The sequence below is a fragment of the Temnothorax americanus genome, unplaced genomic scaffold, assembly GCF_048541705.1.
Source record: "Temnothorax americanus isolate GAGA-0224 unplaced genomic scaffold, ASM4854170v1 Scaffold50, whole genome shotgun sequence".
Lineage (NCBI taxonomy): Eukaryota > Metazoa > Arthropoda > Insecta > Hymenoptera > Formicidae > Temnothorax > Temnothorax americanus.
In genome coordinates this window covers 518,741-546,037 of record NW_027509658.1, presented here as the reverse complement: position 1 = coordinate 546,037, position 27,297 = coordinate 518,741, and the positions used below count along the sequence as shown (strand labels likewise).

At 38.7% G+C, this 27,297-nt stretch overlaps 4 protein-coding genes across 5 annotated transcripts in view; 3 read left to right on the top strand and 1 right to left on the bottom strand.

The window, feature by feature from the left end:
• Positions 1–1,432: 1,432 nt before the first annotated feature.
• On the top strand, positions 1,433–4,298 carry LOC143904315 (uncharacterized). The gene is made up of 4 exons (XM_077418893.1): positions 1,433–1,627; positions 1,698–1,816; positions 3,172–3,387; positions 3,684–4,298. Exons 1-4 carry the CDS (start codon positions 1,519–1,521, stop codon positions 3,834–3,836), a joined length of 597 nt encoding a protein of 198 aa, XP_077275019.1. The 5' UTR covers positions 1,433–1,518; the 3' UTR covers positions 3,837–4,298.
• Mefts (elongation factor Ts, mitochondrial) lies at positions 4,285–6,119 on the bottom strand. Of its 2 annotated transcripts, none has more exons than XM_077418892.1 (4): positions 6,037–6,119; positions 5,292–5,447; positions 4,672–5,203; positions 4,285–4,583 (listed from the first exon to the last, which is right to left on the bottom strand). In XM_077418892.1, the coding sequence occupies exons 2-4, from the start codon at positions 5,445–5,447 to the stop codon at positions 4,360–4,362; spliced, it is 912 nt and encodes a 303-aa protein (XP_077275018.1). In that variant the 5' UTR covers positions 6,037–6,119; the 3' UTR covers positions 4,285–4,359. The 2 variants fall into 2 exon arrangements, with proteins under 2 accessions (XP_077275018.1, XP_077275017.1); XM_077418891.1 differs by lacking the exon at positions 6,037–6,119 and adding an exon at positions 5,542–6,026.
• Positions 6,120–7,210: 1,091 nt separating this feature from the next.
• On the top strand, positions 7,211–11,743 carry LOC143904317 (dynein axonemal heavy chain 7). Its single transcript, XM_077418896.1, has 8 exons — positions 7,211–7,509; positions 8,179–8,506; positions 8,947–9,092; positions 9,180–9,333; positions 9,691–9,840; positions 10,678–10,866; positions 11,286–11,389; positions 11,470–11,743. Exons 1-8 carry the CDS (start codon positions 7,265–7,267, stop codon positions 11,741–11,743), a joined length of 1,590 nt encoding a protein of 529 aa, XP_077275022.1. The 5' UTR covers positions 7,211–7,264.
• A 391-nt stretch (positions 11,744–12,134) lies between these two features.
• The window catches only part of Dhc36c (Dynein heavy chain at 36C), a 32,420-nt gene continuing 17,257 nt past the window's right edge, over positions 12,135–27,297 (top strand). Inside the window, exons 1-18 of the mRNA XM_077418895.1 lie at positions 12,135–12,522; positions 13,172–13,526; positions 13,781–14,254; positions 14,563–14,943; positions 15,230–15,666; positions 15,777–15,892; positions 16,240–17,062; positions 17,499–18,061; positions 18,635–18,832; positions 19,061–19,192; positions 19,699–20,242; positions 21,414–21,925; positions 22,150–22,496; positions 22,882–23,268; positions 23,935–24,553; positions 24,975–25,163; positions 25,506–26,035; positions 26,395–26,943. Of these exons, the coding sequence (XP_077275021.1) occupies positions 12,180–12,522; positions 13,172–13,526; positions 13,781–14,254; positions 14,563–14,943; positions 15,230–15,666; positions 15,777–15,892; positions 16,240–17,062; positions 17,499–18,061; positions 18,635–18,832; positions 19,061–19,192; positions 19,699–20,242; positions 21,414–21,925; positions 22,150–22,496; positions 22,882–23,268; positions 23,935–24,553; positions 24,975–25,163; positions 25,506–26,035; positions 26,395–26,943 (7,499 nt within the window). The 5' untranslated portion in view covers positions 12,135–12,179. The remainder of the gene's footprint in view (positions 12,523–13,171; positions 13,527–13,780; positions 14,255–14,562; positions 14,944–15,229; positions 15,667–15,776; positions 15,893–16,239; positions 17,063–17,498; positions 18,062–18,634; positions 18,833–19,060; positions 19,193–19,698; positions 20,243–21,413; positions 21,926–22,149; positions 22,497–22,881; positions 23,269–23,934; positions 24,554–24,974; positions 25,164–25,505; positions 26,036–26,394; positions 26,944–27,297) is intronic.

Here is a 27,297-nt window from a genome sequence, read left to right as displayed (position 1 = left end):
AAAAGTAAAAAAAAAAGTTAGAAGTAAAATAAACATCTCTCAAAAATAAACATTGCTCGCAAAGAACGAAAAAGACTGTGTCTCAATTAACATAATTATCACATCATTAATTATATGTATATTCTTCAGAATTGTTCCCAAATTCGTCACATTTGGCTCTCTCTCTCTTTCTCTCCATTTATCGGAAATTGAATCAAAGGATCGAAAGACATCCGGTTCCGCCGTTCAAGGATCTTCCTTGAAAAACATCGTTCCCCGCGTCTCTCGCCCTTCGGCGAGATCATCGAAGTCGGAATGGATCTCACTCACCCGCCTGGGGAAGTCCATTGTTCTCCGGTATCTCGCGGCACGGAGAGGCCGGGGCCCATTTAAACCGCCTCTCTTTACCTCGGCGGAGGGACACGCGCGAAGGAGCAGGACGCGCGCGAGCTCTCCGCGTCCGCGTATGATGCGCGGCGGCTAACTGTACACTGCGAATAACGCCTGATATTCCCGGCTGAAAACGAGACCGTACCGGTGCCGCGCGCGAGTGTCCGGAAGTGGGCCCCGGAACTCCGGCCGGCCAGCCGTGACCGACGGCAACGGCAGGCGGCCCGGGACGAGCTCTGTGCGGCCTCATGAATACGTGAGCGCGCGCGCGCCCGGGGGGCCCGAGGGGCCCGTTGCGATATCCTCGCTTGCGAGTAACACACAACAATAACGCACACACGCGCACACCTGTTCCGAGGTCCGTTGCCTTCCCAACGTTACTGCTTCGCCACGGATAGATAGAGCACGGCGCTCTATTACACGCGGCGTCCTAGAACACGCAATGGGTCCCCCGCGCATCTTCAGCGGTAGTTACAGAAGTTAAGTTACACGTTCTCCGTACCGTATGGTGAGTTTACCGATTCAAAGTATCAGAAACATAGACCACGTGATCCATATCTGTAAATTTGTTCAATTAATGTTGAGATATTAAAAAGATCCCTTAGGAAACTCACCATTCGGTCTGAAAAACGTGGAATTGGAATACAGAGCCATATGTATACATAATGAATACTTTCTGCGAGAAGATTGACGATCTTTATCGACACTACACATGCACAGCAATGATATGAAAGGTCTTGCAAGAAGAGGCATTCAGAATTGTAGTTAGTGCAAAAACATAATAACGGTGTGTTGAGAAATTAAATTCTTTCGTTTACTTTTTTTAATGATTAATTTTTATTGTACATAGAACGGAAATTATAAAAGTTTAAAGCTGAACAAAGACTTAAAAATCCCTCTATAATAGAGGTATACGTGCAACGTATAGTTAATATGCGTTTTCCTGGCAAAAGAAGACATAAAAAATAATATACACAACTTTATACTGTGTTATATATAATATTTTTTATATTATTCTTTGTCCTCCAGCTTGATGGAAGGTCTCTTTTAAATCGGGCATCGAGTTTTCTGAAGCTATGTATAAATTCGATTCGATTCGGTCCTTGAAACAAAGTGCGCTCGCAGCGCATTTTTCCCCTGACGGGAGGGATGCGGGATGCGGGTCTCATCGACAAATGTCAGAGAGCTGTCTTCGTCTTACCACCCTTCGACGGCGCGAGGATGGATTGGCGAAACGAGGAATCTGATCAGTCGAGCGGTATAATATCGAGGTAGAAGGACGTTGCGAACTTCCTAACGTACAACGTGCGCTTTTTCTTTCCGGACAGTCGAGAACCTGAAGTGGGATGAGAACGATCATCCTGCGGCCAGGACCGAGGATGCTGCCGCCGCCGCCGCCGCCGCCGTCGCCGCTTTAAATCGCCACGTTTGCTCTCAAGGAATTCAGGTTTATCGAGACATTAAAACTAAACATATTCATAAATCAATTTAATTCTACATATAATTATAACAATTTCATTTAATTGTTATTTAATTCATTGTTATTGCTTCCTCATAGAAGAAGCTTTGTTTTCGTAAAAAAAAATGTTTTTTTAGTTGCTTTTGCCAATGTGTTCAGAATGTTCTAAAACGTCGAAAAATCGCTATTTTAAAAAATGTCGGTATGTGTGTATGTATGTGTGTATGTGTGTATGCTGGTGCCAAATTTACCGAAATTTCTATAACTCTAGAACTGATCAACCAAATCTTAACGAATTGTATATGAAATAGGGGTAGAAAAAAGACTGAAGAATATAATAGAATTAATAAAAATTGCTAGTAATCAGGGGGTTCTTTTTTAATAAAATTTTGAATTTTTGCAGAAATGTTTGTTTATGCTTTAATTTCCGCAAATTTGGAGATGTCGATCTATTTCTAATTTTATTACATTTTTCAGTCTTTTCTACCCCAATTTCATATATAATTCTTTAAGATTTGGTTGATTAGACTCAGCTTTATACGTGATCAAAAGTCCCTAATTTTTAGAAAAATGTTTGTAATAGCTTTAACTTCTGTAAATTTTAAGATATCGGTTTATTTTTAATTTTGTTATATTCTTCAGTCCTCTCTATTTCTATTTTATATAGTTCTTTAATGCCGGTATTCATAGTCGGGTCTTATATTCAAGTTAAAAATGAGATGCAAGTACTAGTTGCTCTAACTTCCGCAAATATTGAGATATCGGGCTGGTTTTTTTTTTTTTTTTTTTTAATCAATAGAGTATCATTCAAGGAAGGTCGGTATTGAATTTGGCGATGATCGGTAAAGGGGTTTCTTGCAAGTAGAAACCTTTGCTCACAAAGCTTCCTCTACGAGGAAGCCAAAACAAATAGAGGAAGCATTGTGAGCAAAGGTTTCTACTTGCACACTTAAAAACTATGAGAAAGCAACGTGCAGGTTTCTACTTGCACCCTTTTACTTGTTTAAGTTAAAGGAATTCCATTTTTTACATTATTTTAATTTTGAATTTAAACAGCCGTGTAGATAAATGTTTAATTGATTGAATACAAAAATAATTACAAATAAATACAAAGATATATAAATAATTACGAATTAAGAATTAAAAAGTGATAAAGATTATATATGTTATAAATTCTGTGTTGAAAAATATATGAATTAATAAATCTAATTTGTAATTAATTCTTTTAAGATTCCGGAGCTAATGTACATTTTAATTATTCAATTTTATACTTTTATATAGTGCAAGATGAATATTTTAAAATGAAAACTATTGCGTTTTTTAAATGAATTTATTTGATTTAGGTTGGAATTGGGATTTGCAAGGACATTGGAAATTTCACGTCCGCTTTGGAAAATCTGGAGCTTGAGACGAAGAATCACCTAGGATTTAGAACAAGCGACGTGCAAACGGATTACTTCAATGATTCCGAGCAGGAACAAACCGTTCCGCTCTTCAAGACGAGAGAAAAATCTACCTTTCAATTGGTGATCCAGGGACCGGAAATCTTAATTTTCCAGGTCAAATGTTCTTATTTATCCATGATTGTTTGATCTTCTTGGGAAGCAAATTGATTTTTCAAAATTCAGGACTTGCATAAAACCTATATTGACAAAGAAATTCAAACAGACATTAAATAGTTTATTCACGATATTCAGAATGTTATTGAAAAGACAGTAAGGCGGAGATTTTGAAATAGTTTTCTTGAATATTTGATTTTTTATATTCGTATATCGAATTTAAAAATTGTAATTGTATAGAAAAGAATTAAATATTGAAGATCGTAGGAAAATATTAAGATTTTGTCTTCCTGCAGGGCATCAGGCATTCCCCCGCGGATATCGCGCTCTATTGGAAGAAGGACTCCCGGATGTGGCTGTGGAAGTCCGTGAGGCTCGTGAGAAAACTGAAAAGGACCAAAGCGAAGACAATTCCTGCGGGCGCTTTGTACCGCGAGGATCTTTCGTAACATGTATCTTATTTGACTACGTACATACTTTTCGAATTTTCGAATTATATTCAATTTTTTTATATTTGAATACATTTTAACATTCGAACAATGTTGGTGACGCGTGTAAAATATTCTGTCGCATTTATCGAAAAAAAGAAAATATATAGAGCGCAAAAAAAAAGAATTTACACGATTTCTTAATTTCTTTTGCTATAATAACATAATTCTATGACTGCGGTGAGAAGACAGGAGCTTCAAGATTTGATACACGTTAAAAGGATAATTGAAATAATAATTTAAATTTTACGCTAGATCATCATCTATTTTATTACAATACAATACACTGTACATAGCTGGGAAAACTGAGAATGACTGTTCCTTTCAAACGTTCGTTCTTAAAGATGAACAACTCAAGAATCCATTTTCACATATGATTTCTTCGCTTTTTTGATGTAAATAATAAAAATAATAAAAATAATAGCTATCGTGTATTACCGTGAAACTTATAATATTAACGATAGATAACGATCGGCAGTCGACATCAGCCGCAAGTCAGAACGCTCTTCAGCGTTGGCTCCTCGTCGAGCTCCTCGCCGATCTCGAAACGCGCGAAGTCAACGATCTCGGCACACGCCTCCGCCAGCAATTGCTGCACGGAGAGACTAGGATCGAGCAGGAATTCCTGGTAGATCATGCACTGCTCCTCGTCCGCGTTGTTGTGCGGCTCGTCTACCCGCGGGTTTCCAATCTTCTGCGGATCCATGCCTACAAAGGAGAAAACAGTTGCGAATGCGTTGCGCTTCTTTTCGCTTTTCGATCCAACTATCCGAGTGTCTTCACAAACAAGACCTACCGATGATATGTTGGCAGAGCTGTGTACCCAGCATATTGTCATTTTCCTCGCACTTGATGGCCACGAGGGCGCCGTACTTGCCGAAGGACACGGGTATGGGATTCATCGGCGCCGGATGCGTGCAGCCGAACAGCGTCACGTCCGGCGATCGTACGCTGATGGCGAGAGCGCGCCTCAGACTGATGTTTTCGCCCACGTTGCCGATTGTCAGGGCGGAATGGTCGCTCAGGGACTTGCCGTCCGTGGCCGACAGGTCTTTGAGATTGTCCGCGTGAAAGATAGTCCGCTGCACTTCGTTCTGAATCTCCTGGGACTTCGCGTGACTCAGTACGGTGGAGACCACCACTTCTGCGAGATTATGAAACTTCTTGTTCCGCGCTACGAAGTCGGTCTCGCAGTTGATCTCGGCCAGCGCTGCGTGATGTCCGTCCACCGTCACCGTGATCAGCCCTTGGCTGGTATTGCGGCCCTTCAACTTGGCCGCCTGAGTCCAGCCGTACTGCTGCGCCTGTTCTCTCAGCCACTTTTCAGCCTGGAGCAAGGAAGAACTAAGAGGTTCCGTCATAAATCAATTGGAGTCGCAGGGGTGCATGCTGAAGCGGTCGTGGAGTGCCTCTTACCTTATCCACATCGTTCTCGTGCAGCTCCAGGGCCTTCTTGCAGTTTGCAAAGGTGTAGCCGGTCTTCTTTCGCAGCTTAGCCAGCAGAGATTTGTTAGTGGCCTGCCAGAGCAGGCCGTTCGTGTGGATCAAACGGAATATCTGGGCCGGAATCATCTGAAGAATATCTCACGTTAGTGCCAGTTTCTGATACAACAAACAACTTAGGGAAATGCGTTAATTTGAGCGGCTGCATCTTGAGGCTACCAACTCCGTTTGATGTGAATGTAAAATACAGGGAAGAAAATGTCACGTAGACAAGATCAGGTCGTGAATCTTCATGGAAATCAAAGTCACATTGTAACACTTCGCGTAGTTTCGGTCTCGGGCTACTGCCCGTCACAAATCGAGATGCAGGTGGTTCCTGGGACATAACCTAAAAGGGAAAATCGCCTGCCCGGGACTGCTTCTCGCCGAAAGGGTGAAGGAACGAGATATGCGAACGCGAGAATTGTCTTTTCGCCGAGAGGTTCGCGGGATTTGTTAATTCTGCCGAATCGATCGACCACGTTGCCTAGAGACTGCGGCCGAGGGTGCAGTTTGCGGATCTCCACATAAGAATGACACGAAGACGCGAAGTGTGGCTCACGCGAACGCGGATCCCAAATTAGCCGTTAATCACGCGAGATGCTAGCGAGTGAATATTCGTGAGAGATTGGGCTAGTTTCGCGAATTGCGCGGCGATTTAACGACGCAAAACGCTCACCGTGTTTGAAGGTTAGAGGTTAGAGTGCAACACAGGTCCGTAATCATTCTGCCGGTCAGGCGTCAAGAGGGCGTTTTCGGGCCCCCTTTCATCTCACAATCCAAAAAACGCAGATATATTGCTCAAATTCTGTTAAAATATCTGCAGTATAACATATTTCAAAACAATTATGAATTATATTATAATATTGCAATCATGAATTTAATTAAGAGTATGTAGAATAATTATAAATATATATATTATAGCGACGTAATAACTATTATTGTGTATGTATTATTGTGTATATTTTATTATATATTATTACAAATATATTGTAATATATTTTATTTATATTATTTTATATTTTATTATAAAATTATGACATCTATATTATAACGTATTAAAAAATAATATATTTTAAATTTACATCATATATTATATATTTTATTATATTTTTATTATTTCTTACTATATTATTATACATATATCACATTATATTATTTTTATAAAAATTTAGTTTTATTATGCCATGTTTTTTCAATTTTATTTATGTAAATTTTAATAAAAATGATAATAATTATTTGAAATTAAAAAAGAGGTGTCTTAACGTAAATAATTACCAACAATTGTATGATAAAAATCATGAGGAAATGCGCAGGGGCACCACCGCGTGCATGAAACCACATTTGTTGTCTACGTAGAAGAGAAATATTTTCCACAAGTTCAACAATGTTCATTATTCGTCAACCTTAGAAGCTCGTGAAGGAGTATACGAGCGATCATCGCGTGTAAATATTATACGTTATACAATATGCATACTCGTAAAACGAACAGAGAATACATCGAATGCTTTATAACTCGGAAATAAATAGTTTTTGGAGTAATGTTTATTAAGACTTTTATTTTCACGAGTACTACATACTTCTAAAATTTAGTACCACCTTTTTTCGCCACACTTTGTACATAAAATTTTAAGTATCTGTTTGAAATAAAATATTTATAAAATGCAGCTAGATAATTACTTCATACAAATGTTGGTAATTATTAATTCTTATTATTCACTCTAATATTATACGAAGTTTTAAAATTAATGTCTCTAATTAAAATATATTATTCTAGAAAGGTCGAGAGAGTAAGTTTGTAATTTCGCGCACAGTGAAATACTATTGTATATTTTTCAGAGATTCATTAAAAGAGTCTGTTAAATGTCGCTTCGTGACATTAATAATAGTCCGTAATTGCGATAAACATGGAAAGTTCTCGCTTGGAAGAAACAAAGGCACGAAAGTGCGAGTCCGTCAAGGATGCGATTCGAATACCAAAGATCCTCGACACAATGGTGGAACCACTATTTTCCTTGCCATTGGACTTGATGAGTCCTAAAAGATGTAAGAGAAAAGGAGAGGATTTAATCAAGAAGACGGGAAAGATGCAAAAATTTCGTGACGCTGCACCTCACACAGCGAAACGTCTACGCGAGGAGAAGTTTCGCAGGTACAAAAAGCAAAAGGGGACCCCGAAACTTTGTATTTCTAAGAGTAACTTCGAATTTGCTTTTAGCGATCACAGAGTCAGTAATTAAACTATAAATTCTCAAGTACCGTCAGATCTGAACTTGCCGTAATCATCTTAAATTTACACATTAATTAAATAAAATTATTCAATTAATATAAATTTATTTAATTACATTAATTTAATAAAATTATTAAATTGGTTAAATAAAATTATTATTATGTGAAATTAAATTAAATAAAATTTTAAATGTGTGAGCACATTTAGAGATGTTAGGTCAAAAATAATCCAAATAATAGAAATTTATTTAATTACTTTAATTTAATAAGATTTTAAAATTAATAAAATATACTTATCATTAAAAATATATAAAAGATAAATATTAGGCCAAAAATAATTCAAATAAAAATTTATTTAATTACTTTAATTTATAATAAGATTATAACATTAACAAAATAAAATAATCGTTAAATTATAAGATTTTTAATATATGAGCATATTAAAAGAGATAAATGTTAAGCTGACTTAATATAAAGTGGAATAATTAATTATTAATAATGTGAATTACGATAATAATAATAATAATAAATAATTATTGAGTTCTTTTTCGAAAGAAGTTTGAAGCTTTAATGAATCTCCTTGCAATTATAGATTTATGGTAGGTTTGATAGTGAAACCAGAGCTATCGGAGAAAGACGTGGATCTGAGCGATGACAATAAGGACATCAATAGATATTATTATTATGTTTGCAACGGAGTTGATACGATTCACACGGTTAGCATCGAGGATGTCTTCGTCGAGGCGATACTCGATCTGGTTCCCGGCAGCCTGCGCGATAAATTTCCCGAATTTGCCAGTGATCTGATCCTCGAGATCAAGGAAGACTTCACGAAGAACATGAAGAAGGCCATCGTCGAGTTCGTGCTCACGGATCCTTCCGAGGTTAGATTAGGTGTTCCCGAGGAACATCCTTCAGAGGTTGGCCATCGCCAAAAAGGAATCGCATTATAAATTAGATTTTTTTTTATCAATTTCAGAATCAAATCAGGTCGGAGACAACTGAAGATAAACTTAATATTTTATTCACAAAATTTTGATAGAGTATAAGAAATATATATTGAGTGTTATTTCAATATAAAAAAATGCAAGGTTTAAATCTTTTAAAGATATATAAATTTAAATCGAGATGGAAACTATTCTAAATAATTTATTAGTAGAGAGATTTTTCGTCTCAACATACAATATATAGATAATTATTGTAGCAACAAATAATTCTTTTTACTTTACACTTGCTGTTAAATAATTTTTATTTTCCTTTTTTAGCATATAATAATACTTGTTTCGTAAGCTCCAAAATAGAGTATTAGAGATCGGAGCTTTTGTCATCAGCGATTTAATTCTTGCCGATCGCGTTGCAGCTTGATGCGGTTCAGAAGGATGAGCGATGCATCCAGCCGGACTCGTGGAAACGCATAGAACACTGTCGCGAAATTTTGTTCGCCGATCTGTATTTGATAAATCCATGCATGCGGATGACGCTGGAACAGTGGGTCCGCGATTACAGGTATCAATCCGATTATTTATACGAATACCCTTCGATTCGCGCTGTTGCTGTTTTAGCGAGAAACGGATTTTATATGATTCTTTTCAGTCAATTTCGGCTGATTAATCTGGAGCACGTTGCCGCGCACGCGGAAAGCTGGGACCTGCCGAATTTTCATACCTTAATCACTCGTCAGATCGTCGCCAATCGGCGGATTCTGAAGAAAGACTGGTATAACGGGATTCAAGAGATATTTCTCGTGGTAAAGCATCAGAAAAGAATAATATTAATGACGTCGATAAAAAAGGCATTCCGTTAAAAAATAAAATCAAACGAAGTAACAATTTATTTTGCTCGGTTCTTATTTCTTATTTTTTTTCTCCGTTAATTGGAGCTTTTATGGACTTTCTATTTAGTTTTCTTATTTATTTAAGTATTTATTTATATAATTTCTGAATTAAAATTAAAATTAATTAACAGTTAATTCTTATCAATTTTAACTTTTCATTTTTCCTTGTTTATTTGTCTGTTGAATTCGCTCATTATCCGTATAAAAAATTTATTTACGAGCGAGAAGCATTTTTCGTTTCCGTCGATTCCTTATCCTGTTCCTTTACAGAATAACAGAAAGAAGATGGTGCCGAGCCCGCTGCGACGCAAGCAGTTCAAACGATTCTTCGATTGCGCCGGCAAGCTGATGGAGTCGCAGCTTTTAAGGGCCTGCAAGCGCTCTCTGCGGGATTTCGTTAATTACGTCGCGGACGGCGAGGTGAAATACATACATACATATCTGCCTTCCGCAATCGATCGACATGAAATTATTTCCATCAGACGGGGAAACACGCACGCGTGCGGCGTTTCCTTCCTCCGCTTATCCGCTTATACTGTCGCGCGCGCGTTATTGAAACGCTCCGAGACACAATTTCCATCAATTTCTGCTTATCACGGCTTTTCAAGGCTCACTTGCTCATTTTACCTTGGGCCCCCATCTTGCGCGCGCGTAACCCAGATGTTACGACAATCAATTAAAGGTTTAAAAATAAACAAACAAGTAGTCAGGAAAAGAATAGTTTTATTTAGCTCTTAGGTTTTTTGAGCCTTGCTTGGCTTTTATTTTATTCTTTGCAGATAAATAGATATTATTGTAATAATTAATTTTTCCTAGAATTTCCATTTTTGCAATTAATATCTCTTCTTATGTAAAGTCTTCGATTAATGTTTATCTTGCATTCCCTGCAGATTTTATGAGCGAATACTATTCAGGAGAATTAATTTTCTTTAGTTTTCTTATAGGATGCGTTCCACTTATCGCTCACGACGCTCGCGAGCATCGATCATTTCTTCCTTGTTTAACATTTGACAAACAACAAGGATGAAATGATTCCACGAGCGTTGCGAGCGATAAGTGGAACGCACCTTTAGATTTTATACCTTCGACTTCGACTTTATCTGATTTTTGCAGATAAACAAGTATTATAATTTTTAATGTATAATATTTTTTTTTAGGATTTTCATTTTTACCTTCATTTTTATTCTCATGAAAAGTCTTCGACAGAACGTATGTTCGGCGCAGAGCGCATTATTTACTTTATGTGTTCCTCTACAGCCTGTAGCCTGTCGCTTTAAGGTGAGCATCGCCGTGGTCTCCAAGGAGCTCGCTTTTCAGCCATCCTTCGACAAATTCAAGAAATCACTTTGCGACATTCTCGAGGCGATATGCGACGCCGTGAGGAATTTTGAAAGATTGGAGACCCAGCTCTATCTCGATTGGGCGGGGCCTCAAGAATTTCTCAAGGTTTCGCATCACAAAATGTGGAGAACTGATTTCCTATTTTGAAACTTTTGATCGTAAAATAAGAATTGCAAAATAAAACTATTTTTCCCTATCTTTTAAGTGCATGATTATTACGTTACTATTTAGAATATACCAATAAAAATTTAATTTATTATGTTTATACATAAATATATAATAAAACTATTATTAATAATTGTAATTAAATATTATTGTAATAATTGTTATAATTATTATGTATAGATATACCTAATAATTATTTAAAAGACCACAATTTTATAATTTAAGAGATGATTTATGATGTAACAAAGAAATTATATATACATACACGTATAATTATATTTTTTACATAATAATTCGTAAATTATAAAATACTCATCTTTAAAAGTATTATTACATACAGCTGTCTGTGCGCTTCGCAGCCGCAGATATCGCAGCCCATCGTGGAGCAGCTCAAGGGACAGATAAATCAGCTGATCGATCGCGAGAGAATAATCCCGGAGCGGAAGATGGCAGAATTGAGAAAGTGCTTATCGATCCTATTGTTGTAGGCGGCAGTGATAAATCGCATGATAACGTAATTCCTCTGTTTTTTTCCCCTTACAGATACGAGCACCTCTACAACGACGAGGAGCTCGACCGGACGGAGGCTTTCTTGCTGAACGAGAGGATGAAGCTGGGGGAGTACGAAAAGAAAATTAAACTCTATCACGATCTCGCCGGAAGAATACCAATCGAGATCGAGAGGACCGTCTTCGCGGGATTCTTCGAAGTTTCTCACGCGCCCTTCGTTAGGGCCGTGGTGGAGAATGTCGAACGTTTCGAAGGGCTTCTAGTTCATCGTCTCGTCGATCGATATCAGAATACGACGAAGAAGTGAATATTATAGTTAATATTAATTAGTTAGAAACTAATTAAAATAATGAATTGCGTAAAATTAAAGATAAGAATCAACAAAAATTCTTAATACTTAATTACAAGCCTTAAGTACGTATATAACAATATTAATAATAAATACATTATATACGTACAAAATTATTTACAGATTGATTAATTATTATTTTATGAGGATTATATATTTCTTGCAGAGTATATAGGTGATTGTAATAATTGCGCAAAATTTGAATTTTGTATATAAATTATTTTATTTTCTATTATCTATTTATACGCAATACTTGTTACAATGAAACGTGCACAGGATGTAATTTTTGTATTTAGCGCGCGGGAGTAACTTTAATTGCGGGGTAACTTTGGAGTTATCCCGTGCAAAGTTAATCTCGCAGTTTCATCGACGATTCTCTATCCCGAAACGTTATATGGAGTTCAATTCTCTCAAACTAAATTTGTATCCCAGTATCATAGCGGAATATGAAGCTATATCCGAGCGAGTCCTGACCCCGCCTCCCAATACCGCGGCTCTGATGGAACTCATCAAGTTCGTCCGAACTACCAGTGACGTCACTCTAAAGAGCCTGGAGCTCGGACTGCTGGACGTGATCGAGCACATCGCGTTCCTGTCGGATTACTGGCTGCTAACGGAGAGCGAGATAAGTAACAACAGCGTGGCCTTCCAATGGTATCACAGAATGCCCCAGATTTTCGAGGACAACCGGGTGATCATTGAGAACAAGACGCAGGAGTACCAAGATGCGCTGAAAGGTTGACCCAACGATACTCCGATCTCACTGTTGAATATTAATGGATGAAATTTAAATTGCAGCACCTTGAGTTATATAACATTTTGTTATTTTTAATTATTATGTGTATCGAAATTTATTATTTTAACACAAAATAATATTTAAAAGTATTTAATAGTATTTTAACACAAAATAGTATTTTATAGTATTTTTTTAACTTTATTGGTTATTAACTTTAATTAAAAAAATTAATTATTGATTTAATTAAATTAACGACGTATTGAGTTAGGAGCAGTCGCGATCTAAAGGAATGGTTAAAAATGACTAAAATTGAGAATAACTTGACGCCGTAAATTTAACAGTGCTCGATAATAATCTTGATTAATTTAATCAATTAAACTTTTCTCATAATTTGAACCGAGGCGCGTATAGGATTTGCTGTCCAAAAATAAATTTATTTTTTTCCAAAAATATCAATCACGTGTATTTAAAAATTGAACATCTGACTTTTCAGAGTAACAGTTGATTAAAAATCGTTCGCGAACTCGTTGAAAATCTTTTATATTTATGCGTGGTTTGCATCCGCATTTTTCCAAATCAATTTTTAACGTTAACATTACGCACTGTGATAAATATTTTGAAAGGTAGAGTGTGTTTTTTTATTTTTACAGTCAGATATCAGAAGTTCGAGGAGGAATTGGACTCGTATGTGAAACAAGTGGATGAGATGCAATACTGGGGCGACATCGACGAGGTGTATCGGTATCAGCGTAGGGCGCAGAATTTGGAGAACCGGCTGATGACGGCGATGGACAAGATCGACAAGTTCAACGAGGAGGAGGTCGCTTTTGGCTGGGAGATCACACAGTATCCTCTGCGGAAACGGATCGCCGATCGTCTGCAACCCTTCAAGAAGCTCTTCGACTGCATCTGCGAGTATTTGACCAAATACGACAAATGGATTAACAGTACGATCGGCATTTATAATCCCGAAGACATCGACAACGACGTAGGAACGTATTACAGGTCGATACGCATCTAAAAAGTTATAATAAAATTATGGGATAAGATATTGCAATAAAAATAAGAAGTCTTGATAAAAATAGAACATATAACAATGAGAATATTTAAAACTACCGTATATCTATCTTTTTCTACAACTACTCGGCTATAATGTTAAAATTAATATAATTTTGGTAGACAGTTATTTAACATAATTCGGATATTATTATTACGCCGCGCATATCGCTTTGGTTTTTTGACGATGAAATCGGATTCAGGACGATTTACAAGCTGGAGAAAGCGTTTCAAGAACCGGACGTGCGTGAGCTGGCAGCCTCGGTTCGAGAGAGAATCGAGGAGTTTAAGGATCGGATGCCAGCGGTAATGACTCTGGGTAATCCCGGGATGAAAGCGCGACATTGGGATCAGGTTTCGGCGATCGCGGGCGTTCCCATCAAGTTCGACGCCGATCTGACGCTGGGCAAGGTCCTGGCTATGGGTCTGGACGCTTATATCGCGCAGTTCGAGGGTGTTTCTGAAGCTGCCACGAAGGAAGACACTTTGGAGAAGGGCATGGACAAGATGCAGCGGGACTGGACCGATCTGACATTTACGGTGAATCCTTACAAGGACACCGGCACCTATGTCATCGCCGGCGTCGACGAGATACAGCTTTTGCTGGACGATCACATTACGAAGGCGGTGACCATCAAGAACTCGCCTTACATTAAGCCTTTCGAGGCCCGAATAATGTGAGCTTAATTGCAAGATTTTGACGCTGAAAATAATGAATTAACGTTTCCAAGAATCTTAAATTTTATTTTATTTTGATATATTTTTTTTATATCGTGTATATTATCTGTTTCATGTTTTATTTCTAAAAAATATTATGTGATTTTTATATTTTTATTATTGCGTTATAATTTATTTGTAATTTTATTTGTATAATTGTTACCTGTTTCTTGTTTTGACTATTATGAGTTGGAATTTTATTTTGACTTTACATTTATAAAAATTATTTAACATTGTTACGTGATACTTTTCAATTGCTGAATTGCAGTAAATGGGAGAAGACGTTGCACTTGCTGGAGGATATTCTGGATCAGTGGCTGAAGGTACAGGGCACGTGGATGTACTTGGAGCCAATCTTCACCTCGCCGGATATCCAACAGCAGATGCCGGAAGAAGGAAGGAAGTTTGCACAGGTCGATAAAATATGGCGGGACATCATGAAAAATGTTCACGGCGAGCCGCATGTTCTCGCTATCGTCGAGATCGAAAAGATGCTGGAACGGCTGAAGAAGAGCTTTGGGCTATTAGAACTGATTCAAAAAGGTCTGAACGATTACTTGGAGAAGAAGAGACTCTTCTTCCCCAGGTTTTTCTTCCTTTCCAACGACGAGCTGCTGGAGATCCTCTCCGAGACGAAGGATCCCACGCGGTAAGTCATTTATAATATACCAAGTTAAAAACTTTCAAGTGTAATGATAATAATAATCAGCAAGTAATTTTAGTTTCTAATTTAATACGTATATAAAATTTATAATAATTGCAATTTTATACAGTTTGATCTTATGCATATATTAATTTTGATTTTACTGAAAGGGATAAAGTAGACTATTTTTTATTTGATTAATTTTTAAGAAAAAATACAATTATTATTTATTTGTGATATCTAATTTTAAGAATTATTACTGTTTTTTATCGAATGAAACTGTGTTCTGCAGTGTGCAGCCGCACTTGAAGAAATGCTTCGAGGGTATAGCTCGACTGAAGTTCAACGAAGACCTCGAGGTGCTGGCGATGCGATCCACAGAAGGCGAAGAGGTTGATATCCTAGAAATCATATCCACTTCCATTGCTAGGGGTCAAGTCGAGAAATGGCTGATCGAGCTCGAGACCGAGATGCGGAAGAGCGTGCGCCACATGGTGCACCAAGCGATCGTGGCGTACCACATCAAGGCGAGGACGGCCTGGGTCCTCGAGTGGCCCGGCCAGACCGTTCTCTGCGTGGATCAGACGTATTGGACGCAACAAGTCGAGGAGGCCATGTTGAAGGGTGTGGCCGGGCTGAAAAGATACTTGGACCAGTGCCAAAAGGAGCTAAACGATATCATTCTACTGATCAGGGGAACTCTCTCGAAGCAGAATCGCATCACCTTGGGTACGCATAATTAAAAGACGATGGTCGTGTAACTTTTAAAACTTTTGGGTGCACTTTTAACAATTTTTTTATATTAATTGGAAATTCCTCTTGATGTTTGTCTTTTTCAGAGGCGCTAGTTACTTTGGATGTTCACAGCAAGGACGTCCTCGCGGAACTGTACAAAGAGCAAGTGGTAAAAAATACCGACTTCAGATGGCTGTGCCAACTTAGATACTATTGGCTGGTACGACTATCTAGTTAATATTACAAATATATTTAATAACAGTCAAAGTGCGTTGCAAAATCTTACAATGTATCTTCTACTATTTTTTGTAATACAAAGAGTTTTACTTTTTTACAAATTTGAAAAAAATATTGTACCTAATATATATAATTTACTAAACTACATATTTAATTTTAATAATTAATTTGCTTAATTAAATTAATTGATTTTATTAAATCTTTATAATTACATTAGCGCTTATGATTACAATTGAATTACAATTCACATTAGTAACATGCCAAATTAATTTGTTACATTTATTTTATCTTCAACTTTATGTTTTACTTTTGATTCTTCTGCTCGAGCAGGAAGACAACATGTGGGCGTACATGATCAACTCGTACATACGTTACGGTTGCGAGTACCTCGGCAATACGTCTCGTCTGGTGATCACACCTCTGACGGATCGATGCTACCGCACCCTCTTCGGCGCTCTGAGCCTTCACCTGGGCGGCGCGCCCGAGGGACCGGCCGGTACCGGCAAAACGGAGACCACGAAGGACCTGGCGAAGGCGGTCGCCAAACAGTGCGTGGTCTTCAACTGCTCCGAGGGCCTCGACTACATCGCGCTGGGCAAGTTTTTTAAGGGCCTCGCCTCGTGCGGCGCCTGGTCCTGCTTCGATGAGTTCAATCGAATCGACCTGGAGGTCCTGTCGGTCGTGGCTCAGCAGATCCTGACAATTCAGTGCGCGATTAACGCCGGCACCGAGAAGATGATCTTCGAGGGCACGGAGATCTACCTCGATCCCACCTGCGCCATATTCATCACCATGAATCCGGGCTACGCCGGCAGAACCGAGCTGCCGGACAATCTCAAGGCCCTCTTCCGCCCGGTGGCGATGATGGTGCCCGATTACGCTCTCATCGCGGAGAATACTTTGTACTCTTATGGCTTCTACAACGGCAGACCGTTAGCCGTAAAAATTGTCACCGCTTACAAGTTGTGCTCGGAGCAGCTTAGCAGTCAGCATCATTATGATTACGGCATGAGGGCGGTTAAATCCGTGCTGATCGCCGCCGGCAATCTGAAGCTTCGCTATCCCGACGAGTCCGAGGATATCTTGATGCTGAGGAGTATTCTGGACGTTAATCTGCCGAAGTTTCTGGTCCACGACCTGCCGCTCTTCGAAGGTAGATTTTTCTTTAATTTCTTTCATTTGGAGGTAAAATTATTTCTCCGATTATTTGACGTTTTGCGTAAATTTTTGCTGAAACATGTGTATCGTACAGAAAATAAATACATATAGAAATCTTGCTACAAAAATTAATTAATTAATATATTTTATAATATTTTAATATTTAATTAATTTTAAAATCTATATCATTAAAAGTAAATTATATAATTTTTTTTATTTAAATATTGTTTCTAAGTTTGCTATTTTAGAGTATACTACATTTTTTTTTTTTTAAGAAAAGAATAAAGGAAGAAAATAATTTGATCAATTTCGTATTGTAATAAAAATCATGGAAAAACTCAGAAAATATCCTGTTATAAATTTGATAAAGAATTACAAGCTTTTTGGTAATCAAACGTCAATATCCAATGGATCTTTTTTAATGCCATCAGGGATAGCTTCGGATTTGTTTCCCGGCGTTGTGCTGCCGACGCCGGATTACACGCACATCAACGCGTGCACGCGGGATGCGTGCGCCGCGGCGAATCTGCAATGCACGGACCACTTTTTAGAGAAGGTCCAGCAGATCTACGAGATGATGATCGTGCGCCACGGCTTCATGATCGTCGGGCTGCCGTTCGGCGGCAAGACCTCGGCCTACAGGATGTTAGCGGACTGCCTCGGCCTCTTGGAGGACAGGGGATTGATGGACGAGCATCGCGTCGAGATCACCGTCATCAATCCCAAGGCCATCACGATGGGCCAATTGTATGGCCAATTCGATCCTGCGTCGCACGAGTGGAGCGACGGTGTTCTGGCGGTGTCCTACCGAGCCTTCGCCAGTTCCGTTAATCCGAACAGGAAGTGGCTGGTCTTCGACGGCCCGGTGGATGCACTTTGGATCGAGAACATGAACACGGTATTGGACGACAACAAGAAGCTTTGCCTCACATCTGGAGAGATCATCCAGCTCGCGCCTACGACGAACTTGATTTTCGAGCCCATGGATTTGGAGGTAAACCGCGATTTCTCGTGACATTTTACATTTTATCAAAATCCGTTCGTAAACAATGGCCAATGATCTTATCATTGTTGAATTTGGTTTATGTAGAAAGGTAGTATATAAGATAAAAAGCTGAATTTTATTACTTGAAATTTATGCGAAAGTATTTTTTAAATGCATGATAATCTTGAATTCTCACATTAATGTAAAATATTTATGTCTAGAAAAAATTTTAAATTAATTTTATTGAAAAAAATAGATATTCAATGTTTAAAAAAATTTATATTTAAGCCTTAAATTTTAGCTGAAACTTAGGAAATAGAATTTAATAATCGCAACTCACAAAATAACAGGATTTGGAATTTGCAGCACTCCTAATACTTATTACTAAAATTGTATATCCAAAAAATTAACAAATTTAAATATAATATAAAAACTTATCTCTTCTTGAGATTTTATCTCTTTTATGATATTGTATTTTGTTTAATTTTTCTAATTGCGAAAGTGTGACATTTATTAGTAACAAGATAAAAATCTGGAGTAAATGGGTGTTCAAACACTTTATTAGAACATCCTTCTTATCAGGTTGCGTCGCCTGCCACGGTGTCACGGTGTGGTATGATCTACATGGAACCAGTGAGTCTGGGCTGGACGCCACTTTTGACGTCGTGGCTGAATACATTACCTCCCAGTTTCACCGAGGAAATTAGAAGCCATTTGAAGGGCATGTACCTGCGCTTTTGTCCGCCTCTGTTGCATCTGATTCGCCGTTGCGGCGCAAAAGTGAGAGCGCGGCGTCATTAAAGCTGACTCTTTCCTCCGAAATTCGAAGCATTCAGATTCTTCTCAATTTGTACCCCGATCCGCCTTTCTAGATTTATGCATAACACTGGAGAATATCTTGTTGTTAGGAAAAGAATAAACAAATGAACTTCGCGTATTGCGCACCTCGGAGAAACTTTTCTCGTTTCCGTCGGAAATTACGTGTTCTCACGGTCTGTCCGCCCGCAGGAAATGATAACGATGCCGGATGCTAATCTAACGCGCTCGGTTATGTACTTGTACGACTGCTTCCTGGACGATTTTCGCGACGAGAAGTACGTGAGCGCGCTCTTCGACTTGGACATGAGAGCGCAAGTGGAAGTGAGTCTAAATTATATTTACATAAATTGTGAAATCACTGAGCATTTTTTCACCTTTATAATTACTTTAATTCTGTTCAATTTTAAATTAACAAAAAATTCTTATTAAAAATATATTTCTCGAAAAAAAAACGCAGTTTGCTTCTTTTTGTTTATCTCATCAATAACAATAATGTCAATAAGTTAAACAAAAAAAGAATAACGAATAATTAATCTTAATTTATACAGTTACTTTAATTTTGTTCAATTTTTAATTAAAGTTTCTAATTAAAAATTTATTTTTTGTACAATTGCAAAAAAATGCATTTTACTTTTTATTTATTTTATTAATAATAAAACATTTGGACACATTATAATTAGTTATGTTAAATTAATAACCAGCATTTACAGATTTTATGTTTGTAAATTATATACTGAACTCAACGACATTTTGATCAATTTCATAAAGCACTATAAGTTTAATTTTAGTGAAAGATCACTTAGGAAGAGATATTCTTCGATGTATAGGGCTGCTTCTTTTTCTCATGCATCTGGACGATGGGTGTCACATTGATGGTCAACTACCGCGAGTGGTTTAGTATGCTCTTCAGGGCGTTGGCGGAACGCGAATTTCCGCGGGAAGTGCGTCAACGCTTTGGCATCTCGCCGGAAATTGACGATCTGAAGAAACCCTACATAGTCCCACTACCGACCACCGGTTCGGTCTTCGACTATAAGTACATCAAGGAGGGTAAAGGCAGATGGAAACTCTGGCTGGAGGATTTGAAGGACGTTCCGCCGATTCCCAGGGACATGCCGGTGAATCAGATTATCATCTCCACGGTGGAGACTGTTCGATACTTCCATCTCTTCTCGTACCTCGTTTGCCATCATAAACCGGTCCTTCTGGTCGGGCCGACGGGCACCGGAAAGTCCGTCTACATCATGGAGTTCCTGCTGAAGAGGAACAATCCTGAGATCTTCAAACCGCTCTTCGTGATATTTTCGGCGCAGACTACTGCCAATCAGACGCAAGATATTATCATGAGCAAGCTGGACCGAAGAAAAAAAGGTTCATCGATTTATTTTGTTTTAATTTTATTGGAATTACTAAATAGTTGGGTAAAAGTATGCGTGAAGCAGAAGAAAATTTGTTATTAAAGTTATCAATTGCAATTGTCGATTTTGACACTTTTAGGCCCAGTTTCACAAGTGTCGGTTAACTTTGAATCTTAATTAGATTAACTAACTCACTCTTCGTTTCCTTCTAACGTCCCCCTTAGAAAGAGACAAAGAGTGAGGTTAAAAGTTAACCGACATTTGTGAACCTGTACCTTAAAATCGTATTGGCAGATAATAATATCTATTATTTTATTCTGTTTAAATATTTTATTATTTTATTCAAATATTTAGAAATAAGATAAAAATTATTAACGCCAGAAATTATTATTGCAACGAAAAATCATTTCGAGCCATAAATCAAGAGATACGGTAATGTCTCGCGCCATAAGTACGCGCGGAGCGAGACGCACCGTGATTCATTTATACGCGAACGCACGAGTTTTGCGAGTACTCGAGATGTTGAGATCTCAATATTTTTGGGTTTTATTAATATTTTTGAATTTAAAATTAATGACTACCACTTGGTTTTTTTCGAGGTAACAACTACGCGTGTACTTGGCGTTTTTTTATATCTTTTTGAAAAAGGTTTCAATAACGTTGCGATAGATAGTCATAGAGTCATTTTCTAAAAAGCACTTTGAAATATAAGATTAAAATCTCGTTAAATTTTCTCTTCGCAAAAAAAGAAAGTTGTTTTCAACTTTGGCTTTGCTCACAGGAGTACTTTAAAGAAGAGACTTTAAGCTTTCAAGAGATCTTGGACGAAGTTGAAAACAATTTTTTTTAGCTTCGTGCGTGATCTCGAAGCTGAAGTTCTTTCGTCGAGTTTGCACGACTGACTTAGAAATGCGGCCGTTTGAAGCATCGCCAAAAGAAACCCGACAGGTTGCAAATTAAAGCAGAAAGCTTTAAGGCAAAATACTGTTTTGAAACATAGCTCGATCCATAATTATCGTTAAGTTACATTTGTAATTTCGTCACTTTTGCCAACAATTTGAAAAGTTTCCAGTTTTGTTGAGAAGTGTATTTGTCTTTATTACTATTACTATTAGTATTATTATTATTCAGTATTTATTTATTTTTTTATTTAAATGTTTATATATTTTTTTATTTCTGATAAGGTCTATATGGTGCGCCGCCCGGCCAACACTGGGTGATTTTCGTGGACGACGTGTCGATGCCGCAGAAGGAGGAATACGGGGCGCAGCCCCCCATCGAGCTTCTGCGCCAATGGCTCGACCACTGGACCTGGTACGACCGGAAGGAGGTGGTACCGATCAGGCTGGTGGACGTCCAGCTGATGTGCGCGATGGGTCCGCCCGCGGGCGGACGTGACGTTACGCCGAGGTTCAAACGGCACTTCGTCACCCTGGCGATCTCCGAGTTCGACGACGACGTCCTGGTTACCATATTCGGCAGGATCACCGCCTGGCATTTTGCCACCCGCGGCTTCCCGGAGTTCTTCGAGCCGTGTATCGATCAAGTGGTTCACGCCACTCTGGACGTGTACAAAGAGAGCAGGAAAAACCTGCTACCGACCCCCGCGAAATCGCATTATCTGTTCAATCTGCGAGATTTCTCGCGGGTCATTCAGGGCGTGCTACTCTCCACTCCCGAAGCCATTAGCGATCTGGTACGGGGCAGAGTTAATTATTAGAATGGAAGTAATGGAAAGTGAAGTCATCTTCTTAATTCGTTTCTAATTTCAAAAAGGAAACGATTGTAAGATTATTGATATTAATTCTTCTTGAAAAAATTCCGCGCGATTGTTTTTTAAAAATATATACCTATATTAGTCCTTACATTACCCTGATTTTACAAAAAATTAATACACTTTGTATCTCACGAATTTTTCAGATAAGCATGAAACGTTTGTGGGTCCATGAAGTGCTTCGAGTTTATGGGGACCGGTTGGTGGACGAGGCCGACAGCAGGTGGCTGGTGGAGCAGATCCGGAAGACGATAAAAGAACGTATGAACGACGATATGGAACACCTTTTCCAGAATCTACAGGATAAGCCCGGCGCAGAAATAACAGAGGTGAATCTGCGAAACCTCATCTATTGCGACTTCCACGATCCGATCGCCGAGCAGAAGTTGTATATAGAGATTCAAGATTGGGACGCGCTCGCCGAAGCGGTGGAGGAGTATCTCACAGAGTACAACGATATCTCGAAGACGCCGATGGATCTGGTGCTCTTCAGGTATGTTTTTAATCGATCTTGAAGGAAATCTTAAACTCGTTGAATTTAAAACTATAAAAATATTAAAACTACAAAGCAAAGAGAAATATATATTCTTCTCCTAATTTAAAAAAATTATTAAAATAAATATATACTTGAAAATATTACATCAATCACTGTCAAGAAAATTTAAGAAATAAAATAACAATTAATATTAATTCCCAAGTATTTTCTAAGATCACGAATCAATGTACATATAATTTTTTTAACCGTGCTGTCGACAATTGATATCAATTTAAAATCTGTTTTGTTTTTTCATGTTACGGTTTTGATTGCTAGAGATCTCGAGATGAATTTCATTAGATCGAGCAGTTGGACAATTAATTTAAAAAATAAATCTCTTCAGATTTGCGATAGAACATCTCTCGAAGATCTGTCGAGTGATGATGCAACCGCGCAGCCATGCTCTTCTAGTTGGTATGGGCGGTTCCGGTCGGCAATCCCTGACGAAGTTGGCGGCTCACATATCCGACTATGAGCTCTTCCAGGTGCAGATATCTCAGCAGTACGGCATGTTCGAGTGGCACGAGGACCTGAAGAACATCCTGCGGAAGAGCGCCGCGAGTGATCTTCACACGGTCTTCCTCTTCATGGACACGCAGATTAAGGAGGAGACCTTCCTGGAAGATATCAGCAACCTCCTGAACTCTGGCGAAGTGCCCAATCTCTTCGCGGCGGACGAGAAGTCTGAGATCTGCGAGAAAATGCGAATCATCGATCGGCAGAGAGACAGGTTTATCTCATTCATAAATATAGAATATTGAAATCAATTGAAATCGGATAATTAAATTGTTTGATTAATCAGCGATAATATTAATACGTCTTTCATGACGCGGCCCGTATATTTATTAAATCTGTATAATAAGAATGAAATTGTTTGAGTAATATTAATAATTACGCTGTCGCTCTTCGCGTAATAAGATATGGAAAATGCTTTTGAACAATATAAAATATAGAGCGAACGTAATAATCTTTTAATTATGATTTTGTAATTATTTTTCAGGTCAATTTCTCAAATACTTTGCATCGTGTAAAATGATATTTATTTAAAATGAATTTAACTTATATTAATAAATATTAGCATTGACTGAAAGATTAAAGTTACACCGAGAGATACATTTTTTTATGTTTTAGAATTTTTCCATTAATTAACGCATTTGATGAAACTGACTAATAAACTCGGAAGATCAAGATTAAAGTTTAAAACAAAAATTAATTAATATTTTATAAGTTTGGTAAGATTAAAAATCAAACCATTATAAGATGATAAAAAATTTAAAAAATACTCCAGGTACATGACAAATATTCGGTCAAAGTAATATCTTTCAGTTTTAAAATTAAATAGTTAAAATAATAATTAGTACAAAATAATTGATATTAATTTTTTTGAATTGTTTAGGTCCGTACAGACGGACGGCAGCCCGGTAGCGCTCTTCAACTTCTTCGTGCAGACGGTGCGCGAGCACCTCCACGTGGTGGTGACGATGTCGCCGATCGGCGACAGCTTTCGCACCCGGATCCGCAAGTTCCCCGCGCTGGTGAACTGTTGCACCATCGACTGGCTGCAACCCTGGCCCGAGGACGCCCTGCTCGCGGTCGCCACGCAGTTCCTGGGCGATATCGACATGCCGGGCGACGAACGTCACGCCTGCATCACGATGTGTCAGTACTTCCACACGTCCACGCAGGAACTGACAAGAGACTTCCTGAGACGGCTGAATCGTCACAATTACGTCACGCCTACGTCCTACCTAGAGCTCATCAACACGTTCAAGGATCTACTAGACCGGAAACGAAAGGAAGTACTGCGGGGCAAGAAGAGATATGAGGCTGGTCTCGGCAGGCTGGACAACACGCGCAAAGAGGTCACCAGGATGCAGCAAATCTTGGTAGCTCTTCAGCCGAAGCTGCTGGTGGCTGCGAAGGACGTGGAGGGAATGTTTCTAGATGTGCAGCGGCAGAGCGAGGAAGCCAGCGAGATCGAGCAAGTTGTTAAGAAGGACGAGGAGGCCGCTATGGTGAGAAGAGATTTTACAATTGAATTATATTTATCATTTGCATTGTCTCCATTATCGATATTTTAATTATTATATTTTTATTAATTTAAATTTATCTTATTATAAAAAAGATAAATTCGAATTTTTGATACTTTAGTATGTGAAACATTAATCAATCTCCATATTTTAAATTTCAGCTTTAATTTTTTAAGTAAATTAATCTATTATTATCTAAGTAATTTAATTTTTAATATTGCACACGGATTTGATGTTTGTTAGAAATTGATCAATTTCCGCGTTTATTTTAATTTTAATATCTTCCGAGTTCGATTTTACTTTTAATATATTAAAATATTTTGGTGATTAATTTATTTCGTGTTAAAATATTTGAAATAAATTTGAGGGATTTAATGGCCAATTATAATTTGCATTATGCCGTCAGATCGTCGCGGCGGAAGCCAAAGAGATCCGCGTTGAATGCGACGCGGACCTTCGGGAAGTAATGCCGATACTAGACGCGGCGAATGCTGCACTGAACACCCTGACATCGCAGGATATCCAGATCGTCAAATCCATGAAACGCCCGCCGGCTGGCGTGCGATTGGTCATGGAAGCGATTTGCATACTGAAGGTATATTAAATAATTATGCAGGAATAAACGATATGTAAATAAGTGTATCTTGCTCGTTGGTTGAAATAGAAAATTAATCGACGTCAAATGATATTTAGTTTCCAGCCTGCATGAGTAATAACACACGTTAATATTAATATATGTATGAAACACATATTTATGTAGCACCTAATTGCATGTAACATTAATGTGTAATAAAATACCCGAACCGGCTATATATGTAAATTTATAACACAAATATAAATTATAATATGTAACGTGAATATTATAATAATATAAATTTATGCGTCAAAGTTTGCTCTGATTTCCGTTCGCTTAAGAATCTCTTTGAAAATCATGCAGGACGTAAAGCCGGAGAGGGTGCAAGGTCCGGAGGGTCCGATGGACGACTATTGGAAGCCGTCGCTTCGCATTCTGGGCGACATACATTTCCTGGAATCGTTGCTGAACTACGACAAGGACAACATCCCCGAACGTATCATGACCAAGATTCGCACGACGATCTTGACGAATCCGAACTTTGATCCGGAACGAATCAGACAGGTGTCGACTGCCTGCGAGGGTCTTTGCCGTTGGGTGTTCGCCTTGTCGGAGTACGATAAGGTCGCTAAGGTAGTAGCGCCGAAGAGGCAGGCCCTAGCGAAGGCCGAGGCCGACTACTCCGCAGCGATGGAGCAGTTGACGCTGAAGAGGAACCAGCTGCAGGAGGTGCGGAAGAGACTGGCCCGACTGGAAACCTTGTTGGCGCAACGAAGGGCCGAGTACCAAGCGATGACCGACGAGGTGAAGGAATGCGAGGAGAAGTTGAGGAGGGCCGAGGAGCTGATCGGAGGTCTCGGTGGCGAGTACACCAGATGGTCCGAGACCGCCAAGTAACGACATTTTATGATCATTTGTCACTTTGTTATAAGATCTCTTTCTATTTTCTTCGAATAATCAAAAACCAAAATTTAATACATATAGCTTCTTTAATATTTTAATTTTGTATCCTTCTTCTTTTCTTTAATTTCAAGGATTAGTGATTATTAGCTCAAAATTCATTTCTTGAAGATTTTAAACTTTGAATAGCTATAATTAGCATCTAGCTGGCAGGTCTATAAGACTATTTTATCATGCTTTTAATTTTAATCTTTTATTATTTTGTTTCTTAATTTTAATTTTTATTGTTTATTTATTAATGGATTGCAATCTGAAATATTATCATGACTTGAAATCTCATGGTTACTGACAGATCGCTCGGAGAAAGCTACCACAAATTAACGGGCGACATTTTAATCGGTTCCGGCGTAGTGGCCTACCTCGGCGTCTTCACGACGCAGTATCGGCAGCGGCAAGTGGAGAACTGGGTGGAGTTCTGTACCAGACTGAATGTTGTCTGCACTCAGGACTTCCAGCTCACGCAGGTGCTGGGCGATCCGGTGCTCATCCGCGGCTGGAACATATTCGGCCTGCCGAGCGATCTGTTCTCTATCGACAATGCCATAATCATCTCGAACTCGCGTCGCTGGCCGCTGATGATCGATCCGCAGGGTCAGGCAAATAAGTGGGTGAAGAATATGGAAAAGGCATCGAATCTGCACGTCGTCAGACTGACGCAATCGGATTACATGAGGATCCTGGAGAACGCCGTGCAATTCGGACAGCCGGTGCTGCTAGAGAACATCGGCGAGGAGCTGGATGCGGCCCTGGAACCGCTGCTGATGAAGCAGACTTTCAGGTCCGGCGGCGCGTTGTGCATCAAGATCGGCGACAGCATTATCGAGTATTCCGATAAATTTCGGTAAGTCGATCTGCTTGAGAGAATTTCTTATTCCATTTCAAATACACTGGATATAAGAGTAATTTATAAATTCTTTTAATAATGTCTGATAATGAATTTAAAATTATGAGAAATTTGACAAACAAGAATGTATTTGATATAAAAAATTCTTATTAACCCTTTTCGGTCACACTGGGTAAAATACACCCCAGCGTTTTTTTGACTTCGAAAACGACCCAATAAACCAATGGAAATGGGCCTTGTGCCGCCATCTACAAGTAGTTGGGACCTTCAAGTTACGATCCCCGTCGGTGGTATATTTTTCGGCCCGTTATAGTTCTCTCTCGGCATTTCTTTTCCGCAAAAAATCGCACT